Source organism: Haemorhous mexicanus, chromosome 22, assembly GCF_027477595.1.
Source record: "Haemorhous mexicanus isolate bHaeMex1 chromosome 22, bHaeMex1.pri, whole genome shotgun sequence".
In the NCBI taxonomy this organism is placed as follows: domain Eukaryota; kingdom Metazoa; phylum Chordata; class Aves; order Passeriformes; family Fringillidae; genus Haemorhous; species Haemorhous mexicanus.
In genome coordinates, this window is record NC_082362.1 from 7,757,700 (window position 1) to 7,769,625 (window position 11,926).

Consider the following 11,926-nt stretch of genomic DNA (forward strand, 5'->3'; position numbering starts at 1 on the left):
GTCTCCTTAAAGGACCTTTTAGGAATAATTTAAAATAAAGGCTGTTAATCAGAATTTTGTAACGCTCTTCTGAACACGTTGCAGAACGCGTAACACTATTGATATAACACAAAAAGCTTTCTTATTGGGATAAAGCTTGAGATTACAGCAACTGCACTGTCTACAGTGAGATTTAATCTTTCCAATAACGTCCCTTTTGGCAGAATCACTTTTTTAATAACATTTTGGGAAATTAAACTCCTCTTTCAGTCTTTAGCGGGAAACAAACGACAAGCGGGTGATGGGGGGGAGGTACCAGCGTGGCTCCTCAGCCTCGGCCCCAGGAGCGTCTCGGGGGCTTTTCCCCCTCAGGGCTTCTCCCTCCTCAGGACCTTTCCCGCCGCTGCCCTCAGGCGCCCCCGGCTCCCCGCGCTGCTGCCCTCAGGGAGCGCCCGCCACCTCCCTGACCTGATCAGCACTTTCGCCCCTCAACAACGAGCTGTTAAAAAAAATCCCCCGCCGCCTCCAGCCCCCTCCGCCCGCTCGCCGCTTCTCTCCCGGAACGGGACCCCAGCATGGTGCCGTGAGGGTCAGCGGGGTGGGCGGGGAAAGTGCGTGGGGAGGACTCGGCCGCGAGGAATCTGCGGCCGCAGAACGGCAGCGGCTGTGCGGAGGAGGCGGCCCGACAAGATGGCGGCGCTGGGCAAGCAGTGAGTGCCGGCAGGGCCGGGGCGGGCAGGAGCCGCCGGGCCGGGCCGGGGGCAGCGCTCGGGGGGGATTTGGGGCTGGCGCTGAGGGCGAGGGTGAGCGCTGGAAAACTCTTGCCCAGGGACTCGCTTGTCCCAGGTGTCCGCCGCGCGGCCTCGCTGTGCTGGCCTAAATTTAAAACTGTGTTTATTAAAAACAAGCAGAACTCAAGCAGCGGGCAGGCGCTTGAGGGTGCGGGGGTGTTTTTCACTCATACGGAGGAAAATCTCCTCAGTGTTCCCTCACACGTTCCACCCTCGGGCATCGGCCGGGGCTGCTGCTCGGCCTCCGCGGCCGGGTCAGGCGCAGCTGAGGGCGAGTTCAGGGCTCACGGAAGCAAACGGGGCTCCCAGGAATTGTGTGGTACCCCCATTCTGGGGGGTGTTCCAGTCGGTTTAGCCATACACCCACCCTGTGGCGAGCTACTGACTCAGTGATCTTGTCCTTTGCCATAGCACCTGTGGTTACATTGCCAGCAAAACATGAAATTACAGTACTGCAAACATAGGCATGGAATAGTGCTTGGTACAGACTGAGACTAAATCCTTTCAGATTGAACAGTATTTTCTTACTTCTCTGAGAGAGAAAAGAACTCTGGGCAGGAGTGATTTGTGTCCTAATTTAGGACAATCATTGCATCCAGAAACTATGCATGGCAAAAGACAGCAGTAGTTCTGGGAGAGTCCGTGTGCTTTGCTGCAAAGGCTGCTCACATATAACTTCCATACATTATGTTGATGCTGACCTTTTACTTTTCAAATGGTAAATGGCATATCTTTAGTTTGGAATGTGCTATGTTGTAAGTGATGCTAAAAGTAACTTTTTTTTTTCCCCTCTCTAGATATGGGCTTATTATGCCCAAAAAGCTGCCACAGAAAAATCTTGTTTCAAAGAAGCTCTCAGTGTTTGCAGATGAGTCAGATGAAGAGGTCAGTTCAACAATTTTCTTGTGAAATTTGACCTGTATTCTGCAAATTTATTTGTGCCCAACCCTTAATGGCTGCATCAGGTTTTGGCAGTGTCATTAGGATATGTGTCAGCATTTTGGATTTGAGTGTGAAATATGATCTGTATTTTCTTTAGTATGCATTACATGGAAGTGATGATTTTCTGTTACTTTCTGTCAACTCTTCCAAAAATTCAGCACATGTGACAGCCTGTTTGCCAGAGTTAACTGTAGCTTGTGAAGAGATTTGTTGGCTGTCACTGGTGAATGCCTGCAAATAGAAAAACCAGTAGTAATCAACAGGTCTCACTCAAATACCAAGTGTGATAGTTATGTGTGTTTTATCCTTTAGCTCATTCCACCCAAATTTGATGTAATTGATTTTATGATGTTCATACTGGGAACAAAAGCAAAGCTGTACAACCCAAAAGTTCTACAGCAAGAGAAGATGTATGATATTGTGTGAGAGTGTTCTTTTCTATAATCCTAAATTTTTAATTTCTTTTAAAGTATTAGATTCAAAATACTCTCTCTGTACCTGCCCCAGCAGAGGGCACTGTGAGCTGTGTAAATCTCACCTGGATGTGCTGCTGGAAACAGGGGAAGTGCCCAGGAACAGGCTGGGATATGGGCTGGGGCCCTTACAGAACCCTACAAACATATTCTTTCCTCCCTAGAGCTTCACTCCGTGCTTGCTCTTTTGTGTGGTCGAGAAAAACAATGCTAATAAAGCATCAAATAATTTTGGTCGGTTTCTAACTCGCCAAAATATTTACTTTTAAAATCTGTTTTTATTTTAATGAACTAGCAGTTGTTAATTTTATGTCACAGAAAGCCTGAATTTAGCAATTCCCAGCCCATGTGTACCTGGTTCCGTTAGAAAATCTAAAATGTTGCTGTTGAAGGTGTCTGAGCTCACGATTTACAGAGCAGGAAAGGGCTGAGGACCTTTGTTGTGATGTCCACTCAACCCTCAACATGAAACTGCCTCAGTGCAGCTTACAGGACACAAATGTGTTTTAAATCCCTTCTCTTCCCTCTATTAGCTGTGATCCTCAGAGGTGCATCCCTCCACTGTGGCTGTAAAGAGAGAGTTTCCTTTAGGTACAGCTGCTGGAGGTGGTAATGGAGCACTTCCCCTCTTAGATGGGGTTTGGTGTCATTCTCTGCATTAAGGATCTGACCCCACATTCCAGATCCCAGGAATAAATTTCATTTAATCTCTTGTCATTAAATGTTGTGTGGTAGGTTTGGGAACCTCCCTAGGGGATGTCTTGTATTTTTTCACTTCTTCATTTTCTCTTAATATCTAAACATTGAAACAAAAGAATAAATGTTAGTAATTCTAGTAAAAATAATATATGATGCTGTCTGCCAGTTTTTAGCTTAGCATCTTGAGTATCCTCCCTTTCAGAAAAGCTGACAGATTCACTGTCAAAGTCTGTCATAAAAGCTCTTAAAAGTTGTTGTGCTCATCAGTATGGTACATACCCAGCAAAAAGTAATAATCTCATAACTGCCTTTATCAAAGAAGATTGTTCTTTTTTTAAAAATCAGAATTACTTTATTAGTTCAGTAATGATTTCAGAGCTTTTCAAGATAAGGAGCAGCATTTGGGAGGAGTTTCATTTCCTGTCTGCTACCTTATCAGTCAGAACTACATCTCAAATGTCTGGAGATTATGTATTTTTAACTGAACTCTAATAAAGTTTGTGCTGGGAAATCTGCAGACCTGACTTGTCTGTGATTATATATTAGATACCAAACTTCTGCTCCCTTTTTTTTAACGTTACTAGGCATTTTTCACTCAGATTTTGCTTCTACTCTTGCTGAAGGAATTTGGATTTTTTCCTTGTAGCTAAGTACATTAATGGCTGTTAGTTGCTGAAGATGGTCTTTATGTTCATGAGAAACAGAGCATCTGGGATGGAAACTTTCCAGAATTTAGTGTTGACTGGGAAAAGGTGGATTGTCAGTCTGTGTGATGTTCATTGTTCCTTTTTACTTTGGAGTTTAGTAGAAATTATCTCTGTGGTACAGCAGATAAAATTTCTGGTTTGTGATTGCACCAGAATTACCCAGTGTATGTTCCTGTACTGTACCAGTCTTTCAAAACTGATTTGTTAATACAGGATGAAAAAAAATAACTGTAAATAGACCTCAGTAGGTGCTAAATTCAGGAGGGAAATTGTGAAGCCAGCATGAAGAGTTCTGTGAATTTATCAGCTGGATTTGGTGGGTTTTTAGTGACCACCTACAAGACAAATGGAGTGTTTAAGCAGGCAGAAGCTGAGAATAAGCAGAAAACTATCTTCTTGTAGGCTCAGATTTTTAGTTTTGCTTCTGGATGCTTCCATTCCCTTTGCAACTTTTCAAAGGAAGAGTCTGACTAAAAGGATTCGCTGAATAATTGGTGTTGCAAAAACTCTGCTGACCAAAGTTTTTGCAACAGTTTGCATGCAAAGTAAGGCTAGGTAGAGTAAAGGGGATCCTAGAAAAGAGTTTTCTGAGAAGGAGGAAGTGGAAAAGAATCAAGATGATGTATGTAAAATCAAGAATAATTCAGAGAAGTAAGGTGATGTTGCCATTTCTCATAATATGAATAATAGGTTGTGTTATGGAATTACCAAGTAACTGGTTTAATCTAAACTAAAGGAAGTTGTGTAGTTAAGGTGTGGAACTCCTTGCCACAGGATGTTGTGTCATGGCCAGAAAGAGAAATGGATTCAGAAATGGATTAATCAAATTAAGGGATGCTCTTGGTGTCAAACAATGGTTCAGGTGCATCCTTCAGTTTAGGAAGTCCTTGATCTGGTTTCTGGAAATTAGGATGGAGTGCTGAGAAAAGCTAATTCTGAGTACATGACTTTTTTTCATGTTCATTCTCTTGATCTTCTGCTGGTAGCCATGCCTCACATTATGTGTTAATCGAGAGGAATCTGTGGCCTGGTGTGATTTTTGTTTTTTAACTCCACAAAGACTGGAGTCTCATGTGCAGGTTGTACTTGCATTGTACAGTTCTCTGTGAGGGCAGGCCATAAGGATTCACTCCTAAATCCATGCACATGAGGGTGTAAGTGGCTCATTTTAGACTGAGAAGGAGCTAAGAAATGGAGAGAACCACGAGAAATGTTAGCAGATTGGGGTAATTTTTTTTTTTTTTTTTTAAATAACTTTCAGTTGTGTACAAGCTGTGTGTCTTCCATGGTCTGGTAGCAGTGGTAGACTGGAGAGCCTCATTTCTCAGAGTTCCTTGATTTGCATGGATTCTATGTCCTTTCACAGGATAGGGTTAAAACGTTTTCTCCTTTCAGAAAATATTGAACTATAAGCTTTGTGCTTCAGAAGAATAGCTTGACTAGAGGGAGGGAAAAAGTATGAGACAGATTGCTGAGCTTATAGGGCCTTTAATAAATGGGCAGTTGATAAGTAAAACAATACAAAAGGACGGGAAGTTCTCATCTGTCAGAGCTCGCAGCACAACAGGAAATTGTCCACCATAAACCATTGGGGAAGGTGTTTGTTTTCTGTAAACTTACTGCCAGTCTGGAGAAATGGCAGATGGACTTCTTTACCATCATATGTCCAGTAATGAGGATTATGTATTATGTTAGTGTTTGCCTAATCTTTGTAGATCAGTGCATTTATATGTAGGCAGGCAAGGATAACATTCTAAGCAGGGTTTCAAATATTTTGGTGGAATAGAGCTTGTTCTGTAAATGTAACTGCAGAATCTGTTTTGTTTTTCACTGAGCCCCTGCTTTCTGGAATAGTGCAGGGGAGATTCTTCACTGTTGAGGTACGTTTTTGTTAAAACAGTGTGAGAGTTTCCCACAGAGGAAACCTTCAGGGTCACCCCTAATGTGTCAAACAAAAGACCATCTTCTTTCTCAAGAACCAGGAGGAAATGGAGGTTTTCTGTGTAATGCTGATGTGTGTTCTATGCTAATTTAAAATGGCTCTTTATGGTTTATACTGACTCATTTATAGCCTTTTCAAAAGAAGGTGTATGTTATAAAATTAACAACAGCATTGTAAACTATTTCTGAACATTAGTTCTTCAGAACTTAATAGTTCTTCAGAGTTTAAGAGTGTTGAAAGCAGAGGTAAACATGAGATGAATGAAGCCAGGATTCTTGTAGGTTTTAAACTAAATAATCCACTATCTACTTCCCCCAGTCAACCAACCAACCATCCAGCTACATAAATAAATTAGGGACTGTATCCAATTCTAGTCCAAATAATCAGCAACAACAAATTACAGAATCTCTTTGCCTTTTTAAAATGTGACACAGAGCATGTATTAGTCAAAGTTGCAAAACTTGAGAAGTTGCCAAAATGCAAAAGGATTTTTCCTTCCTATTTCTGCTTTTTAAGATTAAGAGATATTTAATTACACAAACAAGGATACAAGTCCTTCCATTATAGTGGATCTGTTTAATAAACATTATCTATTATCTCTGGGTTGAGAAAAGATAGATACGTAGTTTAGGTCATAATTAAAAGAAAAAAGTAAATAAAATGCAAGGCATTTTTGTAAAAGACAGTATGATTAGAAAACATATTTTCAATGGGGATCTATTTCTTCTTAGGAAAGATTAGTATTGCTATTTTGTAGCATGCTTATCTTGAAAAATTAAACAGTAACATTTGAAGTACATGCTGTTTAGCTGTGTTCTTATTTCTGAAAATAAACACATAATGATACAAATGAGACTTGAAATAAATACCAAATCCTTGCAGAATTTTGTATTTAACTATGAATACAGTTTTTCTTTTTTCACATGATAGTCAGTATCTCTGCTTGTGACTGCTGCATCTCTGATGGACATGCAGGAAGAATTCAGTATTTTCTGAATCACACTATCCGTAAATGGACCATTATATATTTGTTTATTAGAATGGTAGAAAGAGAATCTGTGACAATGTAATTAATTTTGTTTTTGCAATGCATCCTTCCTACAGCCAACTGTTGGGGAAAGTCTTCAAAAAGAGGCATTGAAAAAGCAAGCAATGAAACAGGTAAGGGACTATTTTTAATTTACTCTCAAAGTTCTGATAGGCAAATTTATACTATAGATTTATATTAAATTATAATATAGGAATTAAATATTTGAAAATAGTAAAGATTACATTATTATTATTTTGACATCTTTTCTTCTCCCCCTCCCTGTTTTTCTTTTAGACTAAACTGGAGATTCAGAAGGCCTTAGAAGAAGATGCTACAGTATATGAATATGACAGTATTTATGATGAAATGCAGCAGAAGAAGAAAGAAAGCAGTGCCAAAATGTTAGCAGGAAATGATGACAAAAAGGTCAGTACCTGAGAGTGTATCCTGTCTGTTCAGCTCTGTCTGCTTGGGGTAACCATGACTGGTTAATTTGTAAAAAGCATTGCTGGATTATCCTGGCAAGTGATACTTTCATTGTTACTTATTCTAGTTCGTTTCAAGGCTCTTGTAAGGTTCTGGGGATCAAAGGAAGCCTTGAACTCCTTGAAAGAAGGGCAAGGCTGTAACCGTTAGGAAGACAGAAGGATGAAAAATAAAAAAACCCATTTATTTTCATTTGGAGTAAAAATCCTCCTAGTCAAAGATGGGATGACTGTTTTGATTGAATACAGCAGCCTCTCTTGGTACTGGGAAACCTGCTGTGTTAGGGGTCTGAGAGGAATGGCAGTTTGTTTTGGCTAGCTGTTAGTCAGAGGGAGAACATTAGAGTAGCTCCTGACAGTCTTCTTCCATTAATGATTTAATTCAACATCTCCGTCAATCCCAGTTTGTGTTTTCTCAGCCACCACAATTACCCCTCAGCATGGTAACTTCTTTCCCTTCTGCCTCAGCCCAGATACATCCACAATATCCTCAAAGCAGCCGAGATTAGGAAGAAGGAACAAGAAAGGCGAATGGAAAGAAAAATTCAGAAAGAGCGTGAAATGGAAGGAGGAGAGTTTGCACACAAAGAGGCTTTTGTGACTTCAGCCTATAAGAAGAAGCTGCAAGAAAGAGCAGAGGAGGAGGAGAGAGAAAGAAGAGAATCAGCTCTTGAGGGTGAGATTTATAATGAAATAATTGTCCTGAAAAAGAAGTAGGGCCTTGTACATGATGTACAATATATTCCTCTGGTGGTCTCTCTGTGAGGGTTGAGATAATTAAAATCAAAGAGGACCTGATCAGCAGATCCTGAATCAGATCAGCCTTGGTCTGTTACTTTCCTTCGCACGTGTTGCACATGTAACTGAGGAAGCTCCTCTGTTACATGTCAGTACTGATTGGGTTAGTGCGTTAATTTTTGAGGGAGGGTCTGTTGTTGAAGGAAGATTTATAAGCCTGGGGTACAGTGATGTTTCCAGTGATTACCTCAGACATTCTGGCCAGGATCAGGAGTAGATGTGAAGCACAGGATGTAGAATCATTAGATAGATTGGGCTGGAGTGGACCTCTGAAGGTCACCTGTTCCAGCTGCCTGCTCCAGGCATGGTCTGCTGTGAGGCCAGATCAGGTTACTCTGAGCTTTTTCCACTTTGGATTTGAAAACCTTCAGGATGGAAATTGCAGTTGTGGTGGTGTGTACCAGTTGTGAGTTGTGTTGTGACAGTAAATCCAACCTCCCTTTCTTTCAGCATACCTGGATGTGACCAAACAGAGGGATCTCAGTGGATTCTACAGACATCTTTTAAACCAGCGTGTGGGGGAAGAAGAGATGCCTAAATGCAGCTTCCGTGAAGCCAGGTAGGATGTGATTCCAACAGGGTTTCAGGTATGAAAACCAGCACCTGGCTGTTTGTGGTTCTGTATTCACTGGAAGATTAGACAGAGCACTAAAGCAGTGGTAAGGTAAACTGGTAATTTCATACAGCTGATCAACTGAATTATTTGGTAAATAACTAATGATCATCAGTGACACAGAAATAAAACAAGCAAGACAGGGATGCTCTCTGAAAGGTATCAAGAGGACAGTTATGATTGTAATCCTGCTTGGTATTACTCTAACCTACATTTTCTTTGGTTTGCATAATATTTAGCAATCTGTATAAGTTACACATTTTGAATCATGAGGAAGACAAGAGGTAAAATAGTGAGCATAGCAGTAAGTCATAGGAAATGAATATGCTATGAATTTCCTGTAAAGAATGTATCTCTTCACTTTGTACTTACTCCACATTTAGTTGCATAAAAACTAAATTGAGTGTTGATACTGTGGTAAAAGGAAATGAATCAACTAGTGGAAGTATTTTGAAATCTGAATATGTGAACATTCCAAAGCAAAGTAATGAGATGAGACTGAATTATTTAGGTGTTTAACATGGTAACATTCTGCCTTGTGGGTAAATGTGATGAAGGGGATATTTTCTGTATGCAGCAATTGATAATTTGAGACAATTAACTCAGGTTAAGCCTTGTTTGATAGAGGTTTAATGCATGGATGTCACTAGTTAAGTGTTTACTATCACAAATAAAATGCAGCTTTCATCAAGAGATCTTCTAGGTCTTAGACTGTATTGTTAGAAAGTAAATTCTTAGCCCAAGTGGAGAAAGTGATCACTGAAGTTTCTCAGCTGCCTGAAGGAAGGGAGTTCTCCATTAAGTCTTCAGGATGATGTAATTTTGTATTTATACAATAGAGAGCATTTGAAATGATGTTTTTTAATCTTACAAATTAAGAAAACTTCCTTTAGTGGCACATACAATTAATTCAGGGGAAGCAAATTGTCCTGGAGATGGTGTTTCCAGCTAGGCTTTCAAATAAATTCGGTGTATATTTTAATTTTGTTTTTATTCATCGTGATACAGCAGGGTACAGAGAAAAAACAGCTCCATTTTTAGATCTCAGAAGTGTCCCTAATGTGAGTCCCACCTTTGAGTTGGATTACTAAATAAATTACCAAACTTTTAAGTGTAATTTTTAGTCGTTGTTCATAGGCTGTGCATGCCTTCAAGCATTCAGCAGACACAGAATGTCCCTGGTGGTGTGCTGACTCATGAGAGAGCCCCACAGGCTGTTCCTGGAGCTGTGTGATTAAATGGAAGAGATGTGGCTTGTGTGAGTGAACATGGATTTCCTCATCAGCCAGAAGAGAATGACAAAGCATAACCCCTTCCATGAGTCAGCATTTTGCATGTAAGAATATTTGAGCTGTAAAAAGTTACTAATTTCTGTCTAGCCACAAGTAAGATCTTCAGAAGTACTGGATCAAAAAAACCATGCTCCTCTCTCTGTCCACAAAACACACAACCTGCTTCCTCTCTGGATAATTATTTGATGTGAATTGAGGACCAAACACATAGGAAAACATTTAACTTGTCAGCAGGCTTACACAGGAACACAAATCAGTGTTTTTTTCCTTAGATGGAGGCTGCACATGCTTTGCCATAGTCATACTCTTTTAGATAAATTCCTCAGCTCACATTCACCAGTGAGACAGATATGGATACTTTGTGCTGGAATCCTGGAACCTGAGCAACAGACAGATTTGCTCTCTTAGACTTTTCAGCAGCATCTTTTGCCTAAGTCCTGACCAGAGGTCAGTTTGTAGAAAAGTCCAAGATTTCAGGCTTTTTAATGTTGTTATTCTTTTCTAATGTAAAAAATGTAGGATAAAGGAAGAAAAACCTGACACTCAGGATGAACCCAATGAAAGGAACAAAAGCCCGTCAGAAAGACGAAGAGTGAAGCCCTCTAAGAAAGAAAATAATCCAGATGCTGATACCGACCTAGGAACTGATAGTAGTGATGATGACAAGAGACACAAGCATAGTAAAGTAAATTTGAAAAAGAAGAAAAGAAGGGAGAACTCTGTGAGCAGTGAAGAGGAGGTTAAACATCACAAAAGCCAGAGGCATTCCAGGTCACCAAGTTCATCCAGTGTGGAGGAAGAGCCACGCACCAAAGCCCAAACAAGTCACCAGAGGGGAGAGAGCAGGCCAAGCAGAAGGGGAAGTGATGAACAGTACAGAGAAAAGGATTATGAGAGAAGTAGGACCCATGAAAAGGATCACCAGAGGGAAAGGGAAGAGCGACACAGGCATGGGGATCACACTAATAGAGATCACTACAGGAGGAGGGAAGATCAAGATGATAAACAAAGGGGGAAGGAAAGAAAAGAGAGGGAGGGGCATGACAGAGAATGGAGGAGGGCAAAGGAGAGAGAGGAGAAGGGCTCAGAGAAGGAACGAGAGAAAGAAAGAACCAGAAATGATAAAGATAGATATAATGACAGAGAGAAGGAGAGAGGAGAGAAATACAGAGGAAGGGAAGATCATGCAAAGGAGAGGAGAGAGAAATATAGCAGTGAGGAAAAGAAATACAGAGAGAGGAGAGAAGGTACTCCTGCATCTTTGGAAAAAGATGGAGATCTGGGAAAAGAGAGAAAGGGAAAAGACAGAGAGGTGGATGAGAAGGGAAGCTCCAGCTCTGGAGTGTCTGAGCAGAAACGTAAAGCGGGAGAAGAAGGGGAGAAAGGTGAGAAGGAACAAGCACAGAAAGCACCTGAGACCCTGAGCAAATTTGCCAAAAGGAGCAACGAGGAGACGGTGATGTCAGCACGGGACCGGTACCTGGCCCGGCAGATGGCCCGGGTCAGCACCAAACCCTACATCGAGAAGGAGGAGGATTGATGGCCCTGGGCTGGGCACAAACACCTGGGCTGTCAGCCAAGAGGAAAGGCCACTGCTGTGCAGATCCTTGTACAGAAAAGGTTATCCTACCTATTTATTCCTGGCTTTCCTTTGAGAAGTTGTGTGTCCCTTAAGAGAACAACTTTTGGGATGGATCAGTGGATCTCTTGACACACACCCTTAGTCTGTCTGTACAGGTGAGATGTTAAATGTGGCTGGCTGTTCACCCTGCCCTTCAGTAGCATGTCCTTGGTACATGAAGATTTTGGACAGACCTGGGAGTGTTAAACAGTGTAAGGTGAGAATGCATCCCTCTGCTCCTTTCAGCAGCCAAAACAGTGAGCTCTGCTGAAACAAAAGTGTTCTCAGCCCTTAGGAGGGCTTGTTGCCCACTACTGCTCTCAAAAATAGGAAGCAAACCTGTAAAAGTGGGTGAAAAAGCAAGAAAACCAGCCTGAATAATGATCTAGGAGATTTCTGTATGTAGAGTGGAGTTTTGTAAGATATATGCATATTGAGGTATGAATTTTGTATTATGTGTGGGTTTTGGTCTGGGGACCTGATGTACAGAAACAGTTAATAAAGTGTAAGATACATATTGGATTAAATGTATAGGTCTTTTTTTGTGTGTAGGT

At 41.1% G+C, this 11,926-nt stretch overlaps 1 protein-coding gene across 1 annotated transcript; it reads left to right on the forward strand.

Annotated features, from left to right (window-relative positions):
• The first annotated feature begins 589 nt into the window (after window positions 1–589).
• Window positions 590–11,899, forward strand: NSRP1 (nuclear speckle splicing regulatory protein 1). Its single transcript, XM_059865742.1, has 7 exons — window positions 590–689; window positions 1,568–1,655; window positions 6,638–6,694; window positions 6,858–6,989; window positions 7,517–7,724; window positions 8,297–8,405; window positions 10,271–11,899. Exons 1-7 carry the CDS (start codon window positions 670–672, stop codon window positions 11,289–11,291), a joined length of 1,635 nt encoding a protein of 544 aa, XP_059721725.1. The 5' UTR covers window positions 590–669; the 3' UTR covers window positions 11,292–11,899.
• Window positions 11,900–11,926: the final 27 nt, after the last annotated feature.